Here is a 26774-nt window from a genome sequence, read left to right as displayed (position 1 = left end):
AGGAAGCTACAACCCAGTCTTTTCTTCAGAATTATCTTTGTGAAGAATGTTTTTAGCTATGCATCTTCAATCATTTAAGATTACAAGAGACATAAAATTTTTTGTTGTATTGTTTATAAATTCAGCTAGTCATGAAGTCATAACAACATACCTGTTTATTTTTTTGGCTGCACCATGTGGCATGTGGAATCTTAGTTCCCCTAGATCAAACCCAGTCCCCCTGCAGTGGAAGCATGGAGTCCTAACCACTGGACCAAATGTTAGGGAATTTCCTAACATATTCTTTTTTTTCTAACATATTCTTTTTAAAAAGGTAATGAGAGAATGCAGTCATGAAATTAAAAGATGCTTACTCCTTGGAAGGAAAGTTATGAGCAACCTAGATAGCATATAAAATCAAGAGACATTACTTTGCCAACAAAGGTCCGTCTGGTCAAGGCTTTGGTTTTTCCAGTGGTCATGTATGGATGTGAGAGTTGGACTGTGAAGAAAGCTGAGTGCCGAAAAATTGATGCTATTGAACTGTGGTGTTGGAGAAGACTCTTGGGAGTCCCTTGAACTGCAAGGAGTTCCAACCAGTCCATCCTGAAGGAGATCAGTCCTGGGTGTTCATTGGAAGGACTGATGCTGACTCATTGGAAAAGACCCTGATGCTGGGAGGAATTGGGGGCAGGAGGAGATGGGGACGACAGAGGATGAGATGGCTGGATGGCATCACCAACTTGATGGACATGAGTTTGAGTAAACTCCGGGAGTTGGTGATGGACAGGGAGGCCTGGCGTGCTGTGATTCACGGGGTCGCAGAGTTGGACACGACTGAGCCACTGAACTGAATGTGAGAATATCCTGCATGCTACAACTAAGATCTAGTGCAGCTAAAAAAAAAATCTAATGCTAGAGGGACTGTAATAGTTATGAACTAGAGGCAAAGATAACATATCTTTTGCAGGCAACTATTTCTAATGCAATATGGACATTAACCACAAGACTTTTATCACTGGAAGTGATTTGACAGCATTTATCAAAGTTTAAAAAATGTGCACTGATTTGACCCACCCACCACTGTATCCAAATATACAATGTATCCTAAGGAATTTGTATGAACTTTGTATTGGCATAGCATTGCTTAACAGTTGGAAATTGGAAACAATGTCAGATAATAGGAAATGGGCACATGGATATAAAATAGTTATTTATTAAGATGGAAATATGTGTACTAAATGTTAAGTTAAAAAATCAGGTTATTGAACAATGTGTATCATACAATCCTTTTTAAAAAAATAAAACATGTTTACATACCCATTGATATGGCACAAGGTGTTAAGTAAGAATAGTTTTCTCTGGGTAGTGGAATTATAGCCAATTTTTATTTAATGTGTGTTGGTCTTATTCAATGAATGTGTATTTTTCTGTTTAGAAAAAAATAATCATGGGAAAAAGTAACTTGGTAATCTATTCTTAACCAAGACTCTACGTCCTACCGTTATACAAAGGTGCCTAGTATTTCAAAATATTGCAGATAAACTGTACTTAAATTTGCATGCTGAACAAGATGTTAAAAACAAAGCACTGTATTGTAAACAAACCAGGCTGAACCAGGTTATACTCTTAATGTCGTCATTTAACCTGGACTTAACCCCTTAAATCCCGATTAGGCAAAAAGCAAAGCATGGGTTACTAACGGAACCAGCAAACAATATTTAAAGTCTGGGTACACACCAGAAAATGGCAATTTAATACTTAGCAAAATATATGTCCCTTCAATTTACATTTTACCCATTCTGTTTTGATATGCCAGAAGTTTTACCTTGAATTAATCCAGACAATTAAAATGGTTTCCTTCCTTATTTGAGTAAAAATTGTTCTTTTTAGACTATAATTTGGCATTAAGTCAGGAAATTCATGGTTCTATATACCATAAATGTTGGCAATAATGCTCATTATTTTAGATTAGGAATAGTCAAACTTCTCTCAAGAAATTGAGGTCCTCTTAAACAATAAATTAGTAATTAATGGATTGGTTCCTACTTGGTATTAGTTGCTGGGATGTTCATAGACAAACTTGTGATATGCTCCCCTTCCCAACTCGTTCTCTAGGAAGTATAGAATGGTATGTACTTTTCCTTTTTTCCATCATGATTCATCCCACCATCTTTACTTCTGAAAACAGAAGTAACAGCATCCTACATTTAAGGAGATTTGGGAATTAAATATCAAAGTGTTCAACACAGTACTGGGAACATGTTTAGGGACTCAAAAATACTAATTTCCCATGACAGTCTCTGCAGTTGCAAATAACAGTTTGATATACTATTGCTTGCACAATTGCCTAATATTCAACACATTCCAAACTTCCTCTGATATATAGAAATGACCAAAAATAAACAATCAGATTATTTTTCAAACTGGAATAATGAAGTTATCCCAAATAGTGAAGGGGAAAAGAAACTGGATCATAAACTTGTAGTCAATTTGGGGCTTCATCTGACTGAACTGATACCTAACAAATTTGCTTTCAGATACCTAACAAATTAGTAACTTGCTCTCACTTCATCTAAAAATAAGCCATTAAACAAACTTTCTATTTACAAAGGACTTAAATGAAGAAATTATTTTATATCTTCTCAATAAATTGGATAATTTATAACAAACATAATTTTAATTCTAAAGCATTTGTCCTAAAACAAGACTTTGAAATCAATCAGTGCTGTTGAATCAAGCAATGAAAATGAATAGAGTGGAAATTAAATAAAAGACAACCACCAACAAATAACAATCTGAGGTATACAAGTATAACAGCAAAAGCAGATTACATAAGTAAAAGCCCTTTTCTTCTAGGTGGCTAATGTAAGGGAATTCTGCCACTGTAGTTGTGTTGTTGGTGGTCATAACTCATTCTTAATTTATCTCTAAAGCTCTTAAAAACCTGCCCATATTACACAGGAAAATTTCAGAGTTCATCAGTGCAAAAATTTTATTTCTCCTTTGTTTCCCCTCTCCCCACTATTCCACTTTACAGGATCTGAAATTTTACTTAATCCACACAGCATTTGTTTCATCATCTGTAATCAGTCATGTGAAATGTGAAAGAAAAAAAACACTCATCAAATTAAAATCTCAGTCCCCTACACCACCGTTACAGTAAATTTAGGATAAGTCTACAGCATTCACTTACTTTAGCTGGTTCTGATACTGAGGCATACTTTTTTATTTGAGAATCAACACCTAAAGACTTGGCTAATTGTACAGCGTTGGAATCATCACTGATAAGTGTCCCAAGAGCCACAAGAAGTCTAAAAGTGGCTTCGAGGTCTTGTACAACTTCTAAGACTGTGCTAATTACTGACAAGCACTGAGCTTTCCCTTCAATGTTATGGTCTTTATGAAAACACACAGAATAGTTCAGGGTCAGCGTAGCCAGAGCAATGTGAATGTTCTTATTGCTCCCTGATTTCAGTTCTATTGCATGGGACAACAGCGATTCCCTCTGGGACATCATGAGCTTTTGTCCTGCCTGGCCAACAAAACAATTGCAAAAAGTCCTCAGAGCAAGCAGCTGGTTTGCTGGCTTTCCTCTGGGGTTCAGAAGACTGATGAGATGGCTGCTGAACCGAGTCCCTTCTTTTTCATTGCAGAAGTTCTCATTAACACTGGGATGTTTAATTGACAGCCGAAGAATGTCAAGGGCAGGAAAGACAATATCTGTGAAAAAGAAAAATTTATTGTTAAAATTTTGTGTTAACTGATTTTTCATATTTCTAGAGGCTGCAATTATTGCTCTAAGATCACATCTGCTTTAAAACATGGTAACTCTCCTGGGTTGTTAAGATAGCTTGACATACAGTGAGTATTCAATAAATACTTGTGGAAAAAAACAGTATTGGGAACTCGCTTTTAAAAAAATCCTAAAACAAGACCAAAGAATTGAGGAGGGAAAATTCTCTATAAAAGAATTCCAGCTGACAAATGCTAATAGGATGCTTATATATGTTGGTGGAGAGATACACAGTTAAGGGACTGGATAGACGCCAAGTGAATGAATGCTCTCTTCATACTGTTGAGAGCATACCAAGCGTTGAAGAATTGATGCTTTAAAACCATGCTGTTGGAGAAGACTTTTGAGAGTCCCTTGGACTGTAAGGAGATCAAATCAGTCAATCCTAAAGGAAAGCGAAAGTCACTCAGTCGTGTCTGGCTCTTTAAGACCTCATGGACTATATAGTCCATGGAATTCTCCAGGCCAGAATACTGGAGTAATCTCCTCATTCCCTTCTTCAGGGGATCTTCCCAACCCACGGATCGAACCCAGGTCTCCCATATTGCAGACGGATTCTTTACCAGCTGAGTCACCACTGAAAGGTGCTGATGCTGATTGAAGCTCCAAAACTCTGGCCAGCTGATGTGAAGGGCTGACTCATCGGAGAAGACCCTGATGCTGGGAAAGACTGAAGGCAGGAGGAGAAGGGGACGACAGAGGATGAGATGGCTGAATGGCACCACTGACTCAATGGGCATGAGTTTGAGTGAACTCTGGGAGATGGTGAAGGACAGGGAAACCTAGCGTGCTGCAGTCGATGGGGTTGCAGAGTCGGACACAACTGAGTGACTGAACAAGAATGAATGCTCCAAACAATCTTATTATCACTTTTTCCTCCAATAAATCAATCATATGAAAAAATAATAGGAAAGATGGTACTTTGGAATAAAAAAGAATTAAGTAAATTAAATAAGAGAAAAAATACTTGGAGCAAATGTTTGTAGCCTATGTTTAACAGGTCACAAAGAGTTTCATGTATGACTCGCAGGGGATTCACAAATGCTCTGGAAGAGTGTACAAAATGGTCCATGTATGGGGATCATCACACTACCTTCAGATTCTCATAGGTATATGACCAGAGAAGACTATGGACTAGAGCGGTACAGTGAATCCTGTTAAGTTTTCTTCAATGCAAATTTCAACCACCACCTTAACTTTTATTTAATCTAAAAACACCAGTAGTATGGATAGGAATAAAAAGATATACTCTCTGCTTCCTGGTTACATTTTTAAAAGTATTTTTGTACCTTCAGGCCAGTTAACAGCTTTCCATAAAATCTGAAGTTGCTGGGCTGTGGGTTTTTCTGAAGAATTATTACATATTAGAGACAGTATCTTTTCAAGAAGTACCAAGTCATCCTCAGTTAACTTCTTCTCTTCAGATGCAGTTCCATTAAGTTCCTTTAGTTTGCCTAGAACCAAATGCAAACCATCAGTATTCTCTAAATGTAATTAGCCACATACAATACATAAGTGCCAACGTTTTCAAGAAGAACACGCTACCACACACCATGGGGAGGTCAAGATTTTTCACAGCAACTATCAAAGACCATAAAATAAGGCCTGTGAGTATTTTTAAGCTAAGTACAGTATAGAAAAAGAAAGGTTACTGTGATGATTTCTTTGTTATCCTCTAAGATCTTCTAAGCTTTTTGAGTAAGTTTTTAAGTATACTATATTTGTTATCATTTTAAATGCTTTTCAAAGCAGTATTAGATAGCACATATAAGTCAATCCCTTACTTTCTTACTGAGAAAATTTATAACTTTTAGTCAACTAACATCAACTTCTATGACTGCCAATGATATAGTCAAAAAGCTTCACGCATGCTAAGTAGCTTCAGTTGTGTCTGACACTTTGCAACCCTATAGACAGCCTGCCAGACTCGTGTGTCCATGGGATTCTCAGGTAAGAATACTGGAGTGGGTTGCCATGCCCTCCCCTCCAGGGGATATTCCCAACCCAGGAATTGAACCTGTGTCTCCTGCATTGGCAGGTGGGTTCTTTACCACTGGCACCACCTGGGAAGCCCGGTCAAAAAGCTAAATGTGTATTTGTATTTAATTAACTAACTTAGTTCCATCTGTACATTTGACATCACATTATTTAAACACGTTTAATGGAAATATTGCCTTTCCCGCCATATTCACACTTCATGAAACAACTTTCAAACTCTTCACATGCAACTTCAATATCAGCATCCTTGTCATCATTAATGTTACTTTGAGTCATCCAACATTATTTCATCAAAAATCTTTATCTCAAAGAATAAAGAAGTTAAAATTTCAAAATTTTTACCATTTGTAACTGGAAACTTGGATCTGTTTCATTATTCTTTGGCATTAAAAGCTGTTTAACAGAGTATTAAAACAAATCTTATTTAGGGAATGCAAATAGTAAGAGATCTTTTAGATCTCTATAAGAGTTTAAAAATGACAAATTGCCTAAAAGTGTGTATACATTTCTTTATTGTTAAAAAAAGCAATTAAGAAAAGACCTATGGATTTTTATAAAGATGTTATGAAAAATAATGACAAAAAATAAAGCAAAACAACACCCCCCTCCAAAACAGTAACACCACTGTCGTATATTCAGATATGTACGTCATCTCAATAGACTTTCACCATAATCTTTGTGGCAAACATAGTAATACTCTTAGTCAAAAGCAAACAAAAAGAAAAACCCTAGTCATTTTGTTTGGAGGAAAATAAATTAGCAGAAAAAGTAATCAAAGCCAACTGAGCAGTTTCAGATTTACAGACAAGATCTTTGCTTTTTAAATGCTTTGCTTGTTTTATTTTTTTTCTGCAAATAGTAAGAATTTAGGGGATAGGATTGATATTTTTCCCTTTTAATATTTTTTCTCAGTAAAGTCATCAAAAAGTATTTACTTAGATTTGTGTAAGGTTTCTTATAAAGTATTAATATCCATTATCAGGTTGTATATTTTTAGTTGACTCAGTTGTGTAATACCAAAGTATAAATCTCTATCATGTAAGCACCTGGTTCCCAGCATATGCTTAGGAGAGAAATAGCCTTGAGAGAGCATCTCAGAATCTGTGGATATGTGAGAAAAGTACTTAATTAAAACACACGTACTTAAATGTTGTATGAAAGTGAAAGCCACTCAGCCATGTCTGACTCTTTGCAACCCCAGGGACTACACAGTCCATCGAATTCTCCAGGACAGAATACTGGAATGAGTAGCCTTTCCCTTCTCCAGGGGATCTTCCCAACCCAGGGATCGAACCCAGGTCACCCGCACTGCAGGTGGACTCTTTACCAGCTGAGCCACAAGGGAAGCCCAAGAATACTGGAGTGGGTAGCCTATCCCTTCCCCAATGGATCTTCCCAACCCAGGAATTGAATCGGGGTCTCCTGCATTGCAGACCGATTCTTTACCAACTGAGCTATCAGGGTATACTAATGCATATATATGGAATCTAGAAAGATGGAACTAATGAACCTACTTGCAGGGCAGCAATGAAGGTACAGTGGGGGAAGAAGAGGGTTCGATGAAAAGAGAGAGTAGCACTGAAACATACACATTATGATACATAAAATAGACAGCTGGTGGGAATTTGTTGTATGACCCGGTAAGCTCAAACCTGGTGCTCTGTGACAGCCTAGAGGGATGGGATGGGGAGGGAGGCGGGAAGGAGGTTCGAGAGGGAGGGGTCACATGTATGCCTATGGCTGACTCACTTGGATGTATGGCAGAAACCAATACAACATTGTGAAGCAGTTATCTTCCAATTAAAAATAAATAAATTTTAAAAATAAACTTACCTAATATTTGTGTAGGGTTTGCTTGGTCAAAAGTGACAGCCTCTTTTTTAGGAAAATAAATATTCACTGTCTTAGATGCAGCTGATTGGTAGGCACTGTTCCCTGTTTACAGAATAGAAGGTGAAAATCACTCAGAATGGCCAAAAGCAAGATTTTTCTGACTTTTGTCATCAAAATTAGAGATATAACTATTCAGTGCAAGCAGTAACAACCCACTTCAGAGAAAGAAAACAAATCTATAAGATTTTATATACTGCATATATTTGTTCATATAATAAATTTCAGTTTTGGGAAAGGGAGCTTAAATGCAAACAAAGCCTTTCCATTTCATATTTTCTACTTCCTCATATTTTTAAGATTCAATCTAAACTGAAAGTTTTTAAAAGATCAAAGAATACAAAACAATTATGAAACTTTCCAGTTTCTCCTTCTCTAGGAGAAACTGACCTCTCTTCTCATTCCAAATGATGTAGTAGGCACTGTCATTTTCTCTAATCATTTTCATAAATCACTCCCAAGTTATAAGTTCCTGAAGGGAATATGTATTTACTTCTTCAATCTCCATTATAGTAACACTAACTCTGTATCTGATGATGAACAAAACATAGCCACCAGATGAAAACTCAGTAAATAAAGTTAAATGAAGCTAATTCAATGAAAATATAATTTAAATCTAATTTATGTCTTACTTTCATTTCATATCTTAATTTATACAATGTTTTTGTTCTGATGTAAAATTAAGGTATTGTGCAAAAATGTAAATAAAACATTCTGATCTTCTGAGTATATTAGAAGTAGAAAGGGGCAAGTTAGATAAATGAAGAATGAGTTAAGTGCACAAAATTAATTGTAATTGCTTCCAAAGATAAAAAATTTTTGACATGATCAAAGACACTGCCTGTACTCCCGATTGTTAAAGAGTCTAGATGTGGTAAGGAAATTGCAAATCAAATATCATCCAAACAATTAAGCACAATGAAAAGTTCTCTGGAGGAAAAGTACAGGATGCATTGAGAACTTATGACAGAGAAGAGAATCTAGCAAGAGGCCATATATGCGTGTCCAAGAAGTTTCACTAAGGTCATTTAGTAAATACTATATAGCAAAATTAAATAAAAAAAGAAAAAGGAGGGGAAAAGTCAAACAACAATTAGTGGTCTAAGTAGCAATGCAAAAGGTGCAAATATTCCAAAGGAGAACAACATGTACCAAACTCTTAAGGTAGAAAACAGCATGCCACATTCAAGACACTGAAGCAGGTCAGTACGGCAGAAAAGAGGCAGAAAGGAATGTGATGCAAGGCAAGAGAAAACAGTCGACGGGGAGCTGCAATAGCGCTTTAATCGTGGGAGGGGCATAAACAGAGGACCACTGTGAGACCAATTCAGAGGCCAGTGTTCCATCAGTCTAGGTGAGCCATGACAATGGCTTAGATAAAGGTCCAGTATATAAAAATTGTTAAAAGACTTTAATTTCTGAAAAATGGGAGGAAATATGTGAATTTAAGACTTTTGTAGTATAACAGCTACAACTAAGATTACTAAGCATTTATTTTGTAGAAAATTATTTTTATATATTTTGTAATTTTAAACTCTTTTAACTCTAGAAAGTAGATAAAATTTTGCAAATGAGAAAAAGACAGAAACAAAATGACTTGCTTGAGATAAAACACATAAAAAGTAGTGGAACTGAGACTTCAATCAAAGCATTCTCACTCCAGAGTCCTTAATCTTAATTAATCACTGTTAAACTTCAATACTGCCAGCCAATGTTACTTTTACAATGAAAAAAATAGCTTACAAAATAATATTCCAACTTAGCTCTCAAGTAGAGTGGTGGGTTTATGAACTTTTTATTATGCTCAATAACATGTCACATATATTCTCTATATTTCTCATATAAAATAATAAACAGGTAGACAACGATACAGAGTGGATAAACAACAAGGTCCTACTGAATGAACAGCACAGAGAACTGTATTCAATACAAAAGAATTATATTCAATAATTCCACTAGGGTGATAAACCATAATGGAAGAATATGAAAAAGAACATATATTGATATATAACTGAATCACTTTGCTCTAGAGCAGAAGTTATACGACACTGTAAATCAACTACACTTCAATAAAACAAATTAAAAAAAATAATAAATAGGGAAATATATATGCCAAGAGATCTCTCAAACTTTCAAGAGGTGAACCACAAACTCAGTTCTGCATTTTGCTGGCAGTCAATACAGAGGGAAAAAGCATGCCTGCATATATTCAACAATGATGAACGAGTAAGATGTGTTGGAGTCTATGCTAGATACTAAGAATAAAAAAAAACTTGCTCAGGGGAAAGCCAAATATTCCAGGCCTAAATGGTAAAAGCAAATTCCTTTCTGAGTCCTCTCAATGTGTAATACAGTAAATAACATTCTAAACACATTATGTAAGAATGAACAGGAAGAGATGGGAACAAACCAAGACTTTGTAAGGATACTGAGGAAACCAGCCTTAACACAGAACAGCATTTTTCCATCCTGGTTGCATATAAGAAAATTATCAAACTACCCTTGCTAAGACCTTAACCCAGAGCAACATTAGATCTAGTGAGCATCACTGAGGATGAGGCTGAAGGACTTTTTCTAAGCTACCCAGATGATTCCAGCATGAGGTAATGACACAATTCTGAGAACACACGAAAAGTGTTTGGTCTTGATTTACTGTATAAAATGTTTTCCAGCAAGAAAAAGATGCCAATTTTCTTAAACTTTTATTACATAAAAGTTCTAATGAACTTTAAAAATCTAAAAACAAGAAAAGGAAGTGAAAAGTGTGTACCTGTAAATGGATCGACTCCAGCCATGGCAGTTCCCATACTTGCAGATCCTGGTACATACCGACCACCACCTAAAATGCAATAATACTCATAGTAAGCACAGGGTAATGGCACATTATACTAAAGTTCAAACTGCTCCTTCTTTACACAGAATGAATTATTTTCATTACTAGTTACACTTTCAGAATGACATTTTAATAAACGGGCTTAATAAATGGGTTGTAAATTTAATACAGCAAAATGCTTAGAATATTATCAGGCATGTAGTTAGATTCCAATAAAATTAGCCAGAGAAGTTATCCTCAAGTAATTACATGCCTTATATACTATAATTATCGAAGTTTAATGAATTACAAAGGCTATTAGACTGGAGAGAGAGTCACAAGTTTTCATTATAAAATGTGGACACTATTCTATTGAAATACAGACACAGGGTTCGATGGCATATAAGACAAACGGAAAAGAAGCTAGGTAACAGTCAGAGATCCAATGATAAGAGCCCAGTCTCACATGTGAGAATACTTGTAGCTGCTTTATTGACAATGGAAAGAAAAGAAACAGGAAAAACAAGTATAGAGAATCAGCAGAATTTGGAGATGTTCAGAGTCCTGGATCAGCTTTTGTGGGAAGAAGGAAGATGAGCTACTTATTATTCTAGCCCTTCTGATTTTAACATTCAGGAGTTGGTATAACCAGTGCAACAGATACAGAAAAAGCAAACAAAACTAAAAAACAAAACTACAAAGGTGAATGGCATTCATTAAAATAATGAAGAACACAGAATAAGTGGATTTACTGAGTTTTCATGATATGCTGGCTAGCAAGCTAAGTATCTTATATGCAGGAATTCATTTAAATATTAATTAGGTATCATTGTTATTCATAAAAATTCACGAAAGGAAGGATCAATAATTTGCCCAAGGCATTATGAGGCAGAATGTAGTCCTACATTCTGTGGTTTTCAGACCAATATGAATGAGAGTCACTGGTTCAATATGCAGATTCCTAGGACCTGCCCATAAATGCTTAGTGGTACTCCAAATTAACTTCATTTTAGAAACCAATGGGGAGCTTTTAAAACTACCTAATTAGCAAACCACATCCAAGACCACTTAATTAGGGTCTTCCCTGGTGGTCCAGTGGTTAAGAATCCATCCTGCAATGGAGGGGATATCGGTTTGATCCCTGGTCCAGGAAGATGCCATGGAGCAACTAAGCCCATGTACCACAACTACTGGGTCTGTACTCTAGAGCCTGGGAACTGCTGCAACGACTGAGCCCATGTGCCACGATCACCGGAGCCCCGCACACCCTAGAGCCCAGCATGATCTGCAACAGGAGAAGCCACTGCAATGAGACGCCTGCGCACAGCAACTAGAGAGGAGCCCCCACAGCCCTGCAATTAGAAACAGCCGATGGACAGTAATGAAGACCCAGCACAGTCAAAAATAAATAAATAAATATTAAAAAAATTAAAAAAGACCACTTAATCAGAATTCCTGGCTAAGGGGTCAGATTTTAAGTATTTTTAACCTCCTCACTAATGTAGTGTATCAGAATTTTTGTGGGTGGGAACTTGCAATAACTAACTTAAACAAGCATTCCATAAATAAGGAAAAAAAAAAAGAATTAAGATTGACCTTAAGTTGTAAGCAAGATGCAGAAATCTTCTGGCCCCAGGGCTATTGGTAAAACTGGAGGTACAACATCAATAATAATAAGAGCTAACATATATTGAGGGTTTAAACATTATTAATATATTCCAGGCATTTTGCTAAATGCACTACAGAATTTTTTATAACATCTCAATATGGAAATGTTGTTATCTATCTTTTTGATAACTGTGGATCAGTTAACCTATTACTTCAGAATTCTCCTGGATTTTTAGTATGCTATCTTGCATATCTCCATAATCAGTGAATCTTCTGAGTTATTGATATTATGCAACAGTGAGACATGCTCCGGTTACGATGGCCCCAGTTGTTCTCTTGACTTTGTTGGTATTGTTTGAAGCTTGGTATAATAGTCTTTCTGTTCCAAAAAGAGCTGCTAATGAGATTCAGGAACTCTGTTGTTCTAAGTTTCAGGGCATCACTGTACCTGAGTATGCCGACAGAGAAAGTGATCATCTGATCTACTCTTCAGATCTTTCCTACCTTTTCAGGGTCACCAAAGACTTCCTTAATAGCCATCATGCTATCACAACATTTTGCTTGATAGTTGGTTTCTGTAGTATACTGGTACACTGCACAGGGTAGAGCTATTTGCATCTGGGCCACCAATGCATTCTCAGGAGAAGGGAAGCCTAGTGAGAGCAGTTCATAGCTTCAGGATATGACCCAAGGTTGTGTGTTGGTCCCTTCTATGGTTTAGATAGGGCCATATGGTATCACTTTTAGGGCTCACAGTACTAAGTCTGCAGGACCAATAGATACCATAAACGCTATGAATCTCTTCCCAAATTTGGTACATTGTCCAGGAACTCTGGCTGAAGGTCCAACAACAGCATCATAAAATACATCAAATGCTACTCTGAAAACAGAGATTCTTCAGTTGCATTAAAGTCCAATTTTTTTTCCAGTAGTGTTGATGCTGAGGCATGCGTACCTTTGGTAAATAAAGTCACTTTGAAGAGCTACACCAACACTTCCAGGGCTTCATGAAGGTCATTAATAACTTAGATTAGGAAGACAAATCCTGGGTAGCTGGGTGGACTGTCTCCTTCCATGCTAAAGGCAAAATGTGCCTGGGCAAACTTCTTGATTGCACTGCTCCAACATCCAGGACTCACATTGGCTCCTTCTCTGCTCATGATCAGTAGCATCTCGCGAGTGACAGCACTCATGCTGTGTCTTGGGTGGTGGATTCCCCTATTATCTAATTTCACAGATTAAAAAAATAGGCTCAGATAGGTTAAGTAACTTGCCAACTTCTCATAAGTGGTAGAGCCAGATTTTGAACCAAGGTCTGTCTGACTCTAAAATCTAGGCTTTTAATGACGCTGCTCTCCTTTTAGGAAGGACCACTGGAGTAAATGATGAATTTTAATAATATGTTATTAAAAGTCAGGAGGGAAAGCTAGAAAAGTATTCAAGGAAAAGGAAAAAAAAGAAGTTAAAAAGGAGATTCACAAAATTGGAAATACAGATAAGGGAATTACCAGTTAATGGATTATATCTTCAAAATGTTAAGCTACAGAATGCAAATATTACATATTTTAGGAAGAAAGACATATTGCTCAAAACTGGTTCCCACCTGTAAAAGGATCCGCTGCAGGAAGGGTGTTAGAAGATCCTGATGAAGAGCCTGGGACATACCGACCGCCACCTGTGCATGTAAACAAAGGAAAATCTGAAGCAAGTCAAAATTCTGACTTTCATAAATAGCACACTGCTTACATCAGAAGACTCCGAGTGTGGAGAAAAAAGAGCAAGGCAACAAAAGACAGAATAAGAGGAGTTACCGTCAGAAGTCTTACAGTTGGCTAGTAAAAAACTAAAATTTCAGTGATTCTCTAAGTTTTGTTTTTGTTAACTTTAATACTTTTTATTATATTTTAGCTTCTGCACTTAAATAGTAAAATAACTAGGAATCCAAATATAGAAAGATAAATTGGAATTGGTCTCTGACCTAAATAATACACCATACAATCAGTCCCTGTTCCTATACAAATTCACTAGAATTCCTGCTGCTGTTGCTATCAAAACCACAGGCAGCAAATGTTAATCTTTTAGAGAACCTCCAGGTTCATTAATTCATGTGTCAAATAGTACATTCAGTGAGGAGATCCAGCAGGGAACAAGATTGCTTGTATCCACTGAAGCTTACAACCTACTAGAGAAGAAAATTACAAAGGGGACGAGTGCCACAAAGGAAGCAGATTTCCCATTTATTCCTTTACAAATGGGCGGTGTGTGTGAGTAGGTTCTGTTAGGATCTCTAAGGAAATAATTGGAGGCATCTACCAAAGATATATCTGAGGATGCTGATAGAGTTTCAGAAGAGCAAAAAAGCGGAGACAGTTAGATTTCCAGACACAGACAGCTGCTTTAACATCTGTCCTCTATCTATCCCACAAGACAGCTTATACAATACAGTACTCTTTTGTACTGTAGGCTGATATTCCAACCAGAAATATCCAGATATAAGCTTTCTTTTCCCTTTTTCTGTCAAGTGCATCTGGGAGGGTTCCATTATTTGTAGTTCTGTAGTGATTCAGTCTGATACCGCTGTTTAAATCAACATGCAGCTGAGATTAGCTCTATGATGTGAATGAACAACAGAATTTTGAACTAGAAGGAGAGAAGATGATTTAGGAGCATGAAGCATCTGTGAGGGAAGAAGAAAAAAAAAAAATCTGAGACAAGAACAGAATGCGCAATCCTTGTAAAATGGAAGAACACCAGCACATGAAAGATGAGGTCAGAAATGACAGGAACCAGAATGCTGTTCAAGCTGAAGTCTGGGCCAGTGGGGTGGAGGACAGTGCTATTGTTAGAGATAAGGAGCAGATTTGATGGGCAGAACAGAGGCAGTCTGTTGGGTGGGGATAAAACTGGAAGCAATCATCGCCTTCTCATGGGCTGGTGGAGAAGAAAAAAAAAACTTCTATTTAGGGCTGACCCTATATTTAAGACAAGAGGGAGAATTGTATTTCCTCCCAAACCACAGCCTTGGTTTCCAGGACCTAGAACTCAGGCTAACACTTCTAGAATTAAACACCACTTGAGGACTCAAAACTAACACAACTGGGGTTTATAATACTCCTGGTATGAAAACCTAATCTTATTTATAACACTTTAAACACTGTATACTATGTAATAAACAAGTGACTTAAAATGAACATGAGGAATACAAATAACACATGGACTAAAATTACCCACATTTCAGTTCTAGATTTGATGCATAACTAACCAGTTTAGCCCCATGTGAAAACAGAATTTCCATTTAATAAATTTCACCAAAATAACATGAAGTAGTAACATAAAGGAACTTACAAGCTTCTTTTCATTTCAAATGGCTGAATTAGTTTCTGAATTTTATTTAGTTTACAGTGTGGCTGTATTTTTCAAAGAGAACAATTTACAATTATTTCTATAAATACAAAATTACTATATAATTTGAAGCTCAAAGATGTAAATCTGAAGCAAAATCCTGCTGTAGATCTTGTTTTTTATTTTTTTATTTAAATAGTTAACCATAATAGGTGTTTAAACACACACACAAAAGATAATCAACACTGATGGGAGTATTAATATATAAGACTTAATACAAACCCTAACTTACCTGTAAAAGGATCTGAAAAACTGGTGTTCCCGAGTCCCAACATTTGACCTTTTGTGTTATCAATAATAAATTTAGCGACCTGATCCAAAAACATAGGATTCAAATCATTCTTCTGTAAGAAGTTGTATGCAGCTAACCAGGGATCATCAGTGATATTATATGGCAATTTATATGATGGTCCACCTTCATTGACATCAATTGAGAAAACATAATCAAATTCCTTAAATGGGAATATAAAAAGGAGATAAATGATTACTGTCTGTTATATACTAAAGACATATATAACGCAGAGTTATTTTAATAATGATAGTGTTAAACTTTCTCCAAAGCACAATATTAAAACTTCTACTAGGCAGATACTGATTAATAGCAACCACCTGCATGTGCTGTAAGAATGACAGTTCACTGGGGCAGACTTAGGGGACGGATTATGACAACACATTAACTGTAAAACCAAGATTGGTTGGCAATTAGTTGATCTCAAGGCCAAAGGTATTAGCTGTTGAAAACATGTTCATAAAACACATGCCGGCATCATAAGCACAGCCCTGCAGGGTCCCTCATGGCCTGTCAAGTTAAATGTAGCTAGGCATGGAGCATGAGATGAAAGGTGGTGCAGAGTGCCAAACCCAAAATGGTCGGGAATAGCTTATGCACCCAACTCCCAAAAGGCAAATCACAGCCAATGCATCCATCACAAAAGGAGCTCTCTCTGCAGGCAAAGATACTTTAAAAAATCTAGTCAAAAACTGAGAGAGAATCTCCCCATTGAAATGTATTTTTAAATGTCAAAATACCAAAGAAAATTTTATTAGCATGGGGAAAGGGAAACAAAACCATTAATTTGTCAAATGCTTTAAGAAAGCAGAAGTTGACATACTTTCCCTTCATATAAAACTTTTCCGGACGTTGGCTGACTAGCACCAGAGGACCCAACAACATCACCGATTTTTATCCACCTCCTTTCATTAACACTCCACTGGTAGGCTTCGACTTTCTCTCCATCTCTGATTAGACGAGTCTGTCCTTCTCTAGTACCTTAAAAAAGAAATTGTGTGAGTCAGAATGGCAGAGTAAAATTTACAAACATGTAGATTGAAAATTTTTAATGTTAAAGTTTATACATAAAATTTTTTATTAAACATTTTAAAGCATAATTCTACTAGAAAATGGCCAAAAAGAAAATAATGCTTCAAAGGAAACTCTATTAAATAAAGGATGATTAAAAAGATGTGATTCTACTAAAAAAGTAGCTGGCTAATCAAAAATAAAATGAGTTTTATTAATAAATGTCTTCTGACAATACTTCATTTCCGTAAATGATTCTCCATTCTTCTAGCTGATCAGGCCAAAAAGAGAAGAGTGATTCCTTTATCTCAACTCTAATCCTACAGCAAATCCCGTCAGCTCTATCATTAAAATACAGCTAGAACAACTAACTCCTCTCACTATCTCCAATGCTACCTATTGGTACAGGCCACCATTATTTCTCAGCTGGACTGATGGAGGGGCCTCCTACTATAGACCCTGGAGCCCCCTAGAGTCTTATTTCACTGGCTGTTTATTGTGATCATTATATTGTCCACACGGATGTTGGCAAGATTTGCTTCTGAGCCTCATTAGGAACTTTACCTCAAAGTCACATTCTCACAAGGCCGTCAGTGGCAGAGACATCTAGCTGTCCTCTAGAGATTCCTGCTCCTATTCCAATGGAGTCCCGAGATTACATATGAGTAATGGTTGGTGGAATCTGGGTGGGTGTGATATCAGTTCAGATCAGTCGCTCAGTCGTGTCCGACTCTTTGTGACCCCATGGACTGCAGCACACCAGGCTTCCCTGTCCATCACCAACTCTCCAAGCCTACTCAAACTCATGTCCATCAAGTTGGTGATGCCATCCAACCATCTCATCCTCTGTCCTCCACTTCTCCTCCCGCCTTCAATCTTTCCCAGCATCAGGGTCTTTTCCAATGGGTTAGTTCTTCGCCTCAGGTGGCTAAAGTATTGGAGTTTCAGTTTCAGCTTCAGGGTGTGATATATGCTGGTTCCAAACCTAGTCCATCATCTTCTACCCTCCCCTCTTATCCTATCTAGTGGTTGAATGTCTAGATTCAAGGTCCAAGGGGACCTTGCAAGCACCTGCTGAAGATGGTGATTTCAGCTTGGGCACCTGAATGACTTAGAGGAGTACATACTCCAAGATACCCTGTCATCAACTGAACTCTAAATGTACAACAAATAAACCTTGTCTTGTGTTAAGCCACTAAGGTTTTAGGATTTACCTGTTGTAGCGACTAGTGCTATCCTAAGTATCCTACATTTCCTGACCACTGAATTAATAACTCCTATTTTTTATTAAAACTCAGCTCCTGCTTTACTGTTCCCATAGAATTTATTATCTGACATACTTGTATATCTACTTACTTTTTAATTATCTGCCTCCTCCTGTAGAGTATACATTTGTGACAAAAGAATCTGTATTCTGCAGTTTAGAACAATGCCACGCACACAGTAAGTACCTAGTAAATATTTACTGAATGTGTATATATGTATGGACAGAAAGATTACATTCTTGCAAACAACTGTAAGAATATTAAAAACATGAAATGATATGACCATATTCAAACTTTGGTTTCAGAAACCCAAACAGCTTTTTTAATGTGGGTTGTATCAGTTGATTTACTGAATTTGAAATTAGAAATGAGAAGAATAAAAAATATATTTACTTCATGGAAAAGAGTAACTGATCCCTTTGTTATTGTTCAGTCATTAAGTCGTGTCTGAGTCTTTTGTGACCCCATGGACAGTAGCCCAGCAGGCTCCTCTGTCCATAGGATTTCCCAGGCAAAAGTACTGGAGTAGATTGCCATTTCCTTCTCCAGGGGATCTTCTGGACCCAGAGACTGAACCTACGCCTCCTGCATTGGCAGGCAGATTCTTTACCAATGAGCCACCAGGGAAGCCCAATAGATCCATTACATATTGAATAAGTAATAGTTTAATGAAAAATTAGTTTTAGAAATATAGTAAGAAGACTGGCATTGTAGTATATTTTTGTAAATCTCTTTACCGTTTCTCTTAAGGGAAGAGAGCTGGATTATCATACCTGCCCCTGCATTTAACCTTTGTAATCTGTTGTTTGGTTGAAGCATATTAAGAAAATCCCGCGTCACACAGATAATACAGTTGAAAAAGAGAGGACTGGTCCAATAGCCTTTTCAGAAAAATGTGGATATTCCACAGGGGCAGATCTTAAAAGGTTACAAATTTAGAATCTAAAATCCTATCAATGAACTTGTCATGCTCTATTATAATAAAATTCATTGGTCCATTAAACTCTGAACAATTCTCTTACTCATTTATGATTCTGTTAGAACACAAACTGGTCATCTGGAAAACAGTGATTAAATCACTGATCTATGCTGATCTTCCATATGACTAGACATTTTATTATTCAATATTAAAAAGTCGCATTTGTTAGTATTATCACTGATGTTACAGTCTTTCAAAATTTCAATTTTCAGTTGGAAGTTTGAATTTTATCTTTGGCAACAAATACTGTCAATAGTTTTCCTTAAAGGGACATTCTCATTTCGTTCATTTTCCAAAAAAGGCCTGCTAGATACCTAAGTCTGAATAACTTCAGCTGCTCTTTGAAATAAAAGTGGCATTCCATGAAAAAAGGGAAAATTCAGCCTGCAACTCCAATGACTGCAGAAGTACTTATCCCAGAGGCGTGTGGTGCTCTGCTATACTGTAGGTGTACTTTACGTCTTGTCATCCAGAATGTGAAAGACATGTACTAAAGGGCCAAAATGCAATTTTTAATGCTTTTTCAACTGCTTAAGAGCAGATGCATTTTTTCTTGAAAACAACAACTGCATGCCAGCGAAGAACACCATGACTACCTGAACAGTTTGGTGCCACTGCCTCGATCTGTGTACTAAGGAGCCAGCAGTTTTACCCACCACTGCTTTTATACCATAAATGCAGATGTTAACCCAGTGTTAAAAGTCAAATAACATTTTTGTATTACAAAACTAGTTATGACCATATGGATATCCTGAAAGGATCTCAGAACCTCCAGGGATCCATGGACCAAGGGATCATGGATCCATCCAACACAAGGTTTCATTTGAGACAACCACTATCCTGCTTTTAAGCTCAATGATGCCTAACTCATTAAACAGACATTGCATTATTTATTTAAACTCATTTTTTAGTCTATACAGCTTCTCAGACAATCAAGTCAACCAAAAGTTATTAAATGAGTGACTTCTGAATACTTACCATATATACGAACTAAGTATTAAAAAAAAACAAACAAAGATTCCTGTTTATGGGGAACTTAGCTCAAAGTCTTTAAAACTATGAGGAAGAGGCAAAAAGAATATGGTTTCTCATTGTGATTATGCATAATAAAAATTCTCAGAAATTGGTACCTGGCAATGAGAATACTGAATGACTTCACAAAACAATCTTTTTTTTCCTGTCACTCATTATTCCAAAAGGCAAACATGGTACCGTTTCTTACTACTAGATACACTGAAATATTTACCAGGTTCATTCAGATGTTCCCTCCCAGGAAGTTGCTCAGCATTAATGTCCCCTAAGTCACCAGTTTTGGAATCAATGGTTGCTTGAGAGAGTTCTCTTTCAAAAGCCTTGATTTCCTCAGCACTTGCTGTCCGATCCTCTGATTCTGTAAACACTCTAATAATACCATCACTGTAATGAAACAGAAACTGATTTTAAGTCATTACCACAATGTATTAACATTATCACACTTAAAAGATCCAAAGCAAAAATAATCTGTATATGTGAATATGAAAAATGTTACTACTTATTTATTGCTGAATATAGAACTATGCTGATTTCAGCACACTACTCTCTACTTTCCAAAGCAACAGAAAGGATGGAAAAAGACTTTTTAAGAAAAAAGTTACTGGCAAAGAAAAAGAGATATATATTTAACACAATTTTCAACTCCAAATTAAACATTTACCATCACAAAAATCTACAGATATAGTATACACTCTCAAAGTTAGCATTACTGTATATTACAGTATACAGAAAAGTGGTGAACTGTTTCACTTACAAAGGGCTCAAATGCCCAACATAAGGCTTAGAAAATACTAGATGCTCGATATCCATTCATTAGAAACACATGGAACTTGTTCTTGCTATGCCATTAATTAGCAATGTTACCCCAAAAAAGAAAAAAAAAAATAACTTCACCTCTTGACTAGATGGCAGGCCCAATTTCTATTCTTGGGAAAATGACTTGGTTTCCATAATTTCTCTCTTCAAAATTTTGTGGTGAGGGAGGCAAGTTACCCACTTTCAACTGTATTAATCTCATTCAGCTGTATAGTGAACTTTCTTACTTAACCTTCTACTAACAGTAAATGTTATCACTTTATTTATTTTTCTTCAAATTCAAATTAAGTTTAGGGTGAAAATTAACTAAACTAACATAACCCTGACCCAGCCAGGGAGTAATAGACATGTGCTTTAGTAGACCCTGTATTCTCTTATGGCTGTCCCTCTCTCTTTCCTCTTGCCTTCAATGCCAGAGTAGTCTGTGATCCTTTCCTTTATCCATTTCTTCAAAAAAGTCTTTGTCTCCTCTTACTACCTTTTTCTATCATTTTCTATCAAAATGTGATGTCAAAAAAGTCACTAGTAACATCTTTCAAAGCAAATCCAAAAGCTTTTCTAGCTTTTCATTCCTTAACCCCTCATGTACTTACTGACACTGACCACAATTGGCCTCCAAAATCTTTTTTTTCCAAGTTTGAATTTCAACATCTGGATTGTTTTATCTGTTTTTGGCTACTGGCTTTTCTTTCTCTATCCACAGTGTACCACAAATTCAGCCTTTAGTACTGCTCCTCCCCTTCTGTTTCGTCTCTCAGATGCCCTATCCCTGGTCTCTGGAAGTTTGCTCCTAATCTTGATCTGCAATCTCAGCTGTTACACTGGGATCCAGTCCAATTGCCTGATATGTGACTTAACAGCACAGATCCCAGGAGGTTATCACCTTTCTCACCAGACCAGTTCTCGCACTTCTCCATTTTTATTAATGTGGACTTCTACTCATTCAAACTTTGAAACTTTATCCTTTCCTTTCATCCCCTTTCTGATCATTTTCCCTCTGCATTACCTCATTGTTTGGTCTTTTATCCATTAATACTGTGGGGGTAATAATATTTCATAACTTTACATCCCACTCCTATAGATGCTTATTTGGTTTCCTGTCCACTGTCACCACTAGTTAAATCTAACCTACATATTTAGTAATTCCTAAGTTCTGTTCATCACTTCTTACTCAACAGCTATAACTCTTTAACCCCAAGCACTGAATCTAACAAATGCCAAGCATTCCAGGTTCTTCATGATTAAGCCCCACCCAACCATCTTACCACTGTCAGCCACTGCTCCCTAGAACTGGTCCTCCACCATCAATCCTTCATCTCCCACACACACCACTCCTGGTCCCATGCCATACTTTACTTGTACTTCTATTTTTGACAGAAATTTTCTTTGCTGTTTTTATTCATTATCTTTCAAAACCCAATTCAAATTTCTTCTCCAAAAGGTTTGCCCACAACAATTTGTAATTTCTCTCATTTCAAGTTTCAACTGTACAACCTGTAATACAATACTAATGTAATATATCAAGTATCATTAATGCAAAAGCTGTTATACCTACTACTGTTTTGTTTAGTAACATAAATATGCCTGTGATCTCCCAGTTAACCTGAAATTCTATGGCTTACCTCTGTGCACCCTACCTAAGGCCTAGACACACATTATTGATTGATTGACTAGAATGTGAATACCTCGCACCAACCACAATGTCACCATTGCCCAGCACACAGCAGCACCATATAGACTGAGCTGGAAGTCGGATTATTTGAGCACATTCCCCATGTTTCCAGATTCTCAGAGATCTGTCTTCTGCTGTTGTCACAAAATCTAAAATCAATGAATACGGGAAAAATTAGCCTGAATAAATAAAATTCAGTACATTTACATACACTACCTTTCTAAATAGGTATACTGATTTTTAAATCCCAAAGTACTTATAAATTATAGTTCTAAATTTTATGTATATGTCACTTATACCATATACAACTTCAAAAAATTACATTTTTGTATAGTCACATCTTATTATACTTTACACCAATAAATTATGTGAAATCTTTCTTCAGATGCCCAAGAACTTTTTACAACACAACCATCAAGTCTGAATTAATATAAAGATGATCATACAGTTTTCTTCTTAGGAAAAATATATTTATGAAATAAAGTTAATATATTATTCAAGTTACAGTTAGTAAACTGAAAACTGATTTAAACCATTAGCACTCTGCACCACCTCCCCAATCTCAAGATGGGACAGAACAACACTCAACACAGAATTTTAAATATGTAGTATAAGACAATCTTACCTTTACAATTTGGAAAGACAGATATGCTATAAATATAATTTGTATGACCATAAAATACTTCAAGACACTCGCCAGTGATTTGCCACCTTCTAATACTAGCATCATTTGCACAGGAGAGAAATTCTGTTTCACTCAAAATTGCCAAGCCTCTTACACAGTCTTCATGCCCTGTATTAAAATATATATATATATATAAATCAACAAAAATGGATCATTTGGTTGATGGCTTTATGTATTTTAATTTACTAACACTATTGAACATACCAGTTAATATTTAAAACTGATTTTCAAGTTAGAGAAATACATTTTTTTCCATAGAAAAGCACGGCAGCCAAAATTGGTAGTGTAGTTTTGGCAGTATTTTTTAATCACCAGTCTTAGGAAGTTATTTTATATTTACCATATCTTCTCTACATTATTTCTTAGAACCCTCCAGAAATAGGATTTTGATCCACACGATTTTTTTTTCAAAAGAAAATCCTTTATTTATTTGTTGGCTGCTCAGCACACGGCAACTTAGTTCCCAACCAGGGATCAGACCTGATCACCTGTGGTGGAAGCATGAAGTCTTAACCACTGGACCAACAGGGAAGTTCCCCCATGATTTTTACTTGAGAATTCATTTCAACTTTTCTTTCCCAGTAACAAGAGTTATTATTCATAACATATACAATACTCAAATATAACAGATGAATAACAAAGTAAATAGCCCCTCAATTTCTTACTACATAATACTAAGATTAGTATTTATAAAGCACCAAGAAAAGAAAAACCAGGATTATAAAAAAGATTTCAATTATTTAAGAGTTTGAAATAAAATCTATCATAGGATAAACTTTACTCAAATGTGAAATAGGTTGAGAGAGATTAATTTATCTAAAACCACACAGTTAGTGGCAGAGTTAAAGCAAGAATTCAAGTTTCCTGCCTCTTATTCCTACCTCTTTTGATTCAAATAACCACTTTTCTTACTCTTTTGATTCAACCAAAACATATAAAGCCAAACATTGCTGCTTTACCAAGGGAAATATTTCTTGATTTATATTAATGCAGGCATTAAAATGATAAAATAAAAATTAAGGACTTGATTTTTTTAAAAGGGCAAGAATTTATTGAATCAAAACTTGTGTTAATTGTGTAACCAGATATATATACGTGTATGTATATTTAATCCTTTCAAAGGACATTAAATGTTTTTAAAAAGTAATAAGATTTCATTTTTTCAATATTAATTGAGGCACTGTAGATGTCGCTACAATGTTTTTTAAAAGGACAAAACATTTTCAGAAGTTTGTAAACTAATAAAGGAGATCAGACATCTAAACCTTTCCCATGCTCAGTATTTGCTGATTTAGATTACCTATAACAGATTAATAAAACCTGACACATATAGTGTATGTGTGGAAGCAGAAACAGGGATGTCTGGTTATAACTCATTGTCCATTCCCACCTACAGGTAGTTTTATCTGCACAAGGGACTTCTCGCAGTATTATCCAGGATGTTGATAAACTTTTAAGGAATAAATAGGAGCAAGGAAAAACAAACAAAAATCACATCAAAAATTTAAGTGCCACACAAATAAATCATCAGTACTAGTATTAGACAGCCGATTCCTCATTTTAGGAGTTATTTAATAGCTGAGGTTTTACAAGACTACCCACCTAAAAGTACAACATAAACAAAGCCTGAAAATTCTTATTATTAAACAATGTATTTCAATATTAATAAAAGCATGAGTGAGGTTGTCCTCACATATGAAGGTAACTCAATTGACCCATACTTAGTAAGACTTATGCTTGGAAGTTTCAGGCTAAGTTGTTCAAATGACAACCAAAACATAACTGAGTACCAAAAATTACATAAATAACATACACAGAAGCACACAGCTATGTTAGAGCTTATGAAGTAGCTATTCATTAGCCCATATCTGGTTGTCTTATGACAGATCTCAGTACAGCTTTTAAAAAGATATGACATATTAACTGTAAGAAAATTTGTACTCACCCAAATTACATGGCTGAAATACACTGATGTTTTTCAAGTATCACTTTAAAACTTCTACATTAAAAAAAAAATCATCTGGACAAATATGAAGCAATGAGATTATAAAAGCTGTCTACTGCGACCTTACCAGAAAAAGTCCTCTCGCATCTTCCAGCTTTCCACAGTTTAATAGTCTTGTCTGCTGATCCAGTTAACATTAGGCCCTGTTCAGGTAATATCTTTACTGCCCAAACTGCAGCTGTATGACCCTGTGAGGAAAATGGGTATTAAGTTAAGTTGCCGCAGAATCACCATATTTAATTATTTTATCACATACTCACATAGAACTACTGTACCTGTAAGGTCATCATGCATTTGTCATTCAGCCAGACTTTGGCAGTGGTGTCCCATGAGCCACTAAGTAATGTCCCAAATTTGCCAGAGGAAAGACTACAAACTAAAGGAAAAAAAGGTTAATTAACATATTTTCATAGAGAAAAATGCTCAATCTTGCCAGTTACTAAAACACTACAATTTTAAATACACTTTATGAAGTGGGGGTATTTAGCTAATTAAGGCTTAACTCAATGGAAATACAGAAGAGCACAGACTCTGGTGCCAGGCCCCGTGGACCCAAGTCCTAACCATGTCATTTAGGAGCTGTCTGACCACAGGGATATTATTTAACATCAGATTCCTCATCTGTAAAAGGAGGGAGCAGGATTAAGTGGGTTGCACAACCCCTTCCAGTTCTAAGAAACTATACAGAAAAATAATGCAAAAGATTTTGCAACACTATATAGTTATTTAGGGTCAACATGACAAAAAACTATAGAGTCAAGCTAAGTGTTCAACAGTAATGAGACGGTTAATTAAATGCTTTATCTTGATGTAAAACTGTACAAGTTAAAAATTATAAATATGAAAAATTATCTAAAAACATGGAAACAAAAAAGTCAAGAGTTCTGATTTAAAATGGCAGACTGTCCGCAGTAATGCTATAAATGGTCTTAATTTACAAGGACAAGGAAGACAAAACAATGTAACTGACTTAGCAAAAACGAAGAGGTTACACAGAAAGATCAGAAGCAGAGTAACTGACCCACAAAACTATGAGACTTGGTGTCTGCTAGGTTCCAGAGGACAGGGCTGAGCAGAGAACCGAAGAAATGAGAACAGCGATTCCAAGCCTGCACACAATGCAGTGAAACACTAGAACTCTCCTCTCAGCCTACAGTGTCACGAAAGTACATCCTCACCCACTGCAGGAAGGAGACTGGAGGTTTATCCTCTGGAGGAACTGCAACTGAGTTTCTAGACTCGGGTCACCAGGCGTAATAAACAGCTGGAATAAGGAGCCCCAAGAAACACAGGGGGAATAAGCAGGAAGTCTCCATCCTAAAATGTGGTACCTATACCTGCTCCCACAAAACCAGCAGTCAGGCATATATTGATCCCCATCCACCTAGGCAAGAGGCAGGAGCATTCTTAGAGGACTGAATAATGTTAAAGAACTCCAGATGCAGACATTTGAGAGGATTTCCATCTAAAAAGTCAGGCCACCACTCAACCTCTAAAAAGACCACCAATCACCAAGCTGCATCCACATGAGAGAA

General features: G+C 36.3%; 1 protein-coding gene across 2 annotated transcripts in view; it reads right to left on the bottom strand.

Annotated features, from left to right (window-relative positions):
* Positions 1 to 1179: 1179 nt before the first annotated feature.
* PLAA (phospholipase A2 activating protein) overlaps positions 1180 to 26774 on the bottom strand; it is a 40435-nt gene continuing 14840 nt past the window's right edge. Inside the window, exons 3-14 of one of the 2 annotated variants that reach the window (XM_065907813.1) lie at positions 25515 to 25615; positions 25307 to 25427; positions 23175 to 23342; positions 22563 to 22698; positions 20276 to 20445; positions 16598 to 16755; positions 15718 to 15937; positions 13687 to 13758; positions 10434 to 10502; positions 7607 to 7708; positions 5065 to 5229; positions 1180 to 3702 (exon numbers count right to left, since the gene is read on the bottom strand). In XM_065907813.1, coding sequence (XP_065763885.1) covers positions 3137 to 3702; positions 5065 to 5229; positions 7607 to 7708; positions 10434 to 10502; positions 13687 to 13758; positions 15718 to 15937; positions 16598 to 16755; positions 20276 to 20445; positions 22563 to 22698; positions 23175 to 23342; positions 25307 to 25427; positions 25515 to 25615 — 2048 coding nt within the window. In that variant the 3' untranslated portion in view covers positions 1180 to 3136. The remainder of the gene's footprint in view (positions 3703 to 5064; positions 5230 to 7606; positions 7709 to 10433; positions 10503 to 13686; positions 13759 to 15717; positions 15938 to 16597; positions 16756 to 20275; positions 20446 to 22562; positions 22699 to 23174; positions 23343 to 25306; positions 25428 to 25514; positions 25616 to 26774) is intronic. The other variant, XM_065907814.1, reaches the window with a different exon arrangement.

This window comes from Muntiacus reevesi, chromosome 17 (genome assembly GCF_963930625.1).
Source record: "Muntiacus reevesi chromosome 17, mMunRee1.1, whole genome shotgun sequence".
NCBI classification, from domain to species: Eukaryota; Metazoa; Chordata; class Mammalia; order Artiodactyla; family Cervidae; genus Muntiacus; species Muntiacus reevesi.
This window is presented reverse-complemented; position numbering and strand designations above follow the sequence as displayed.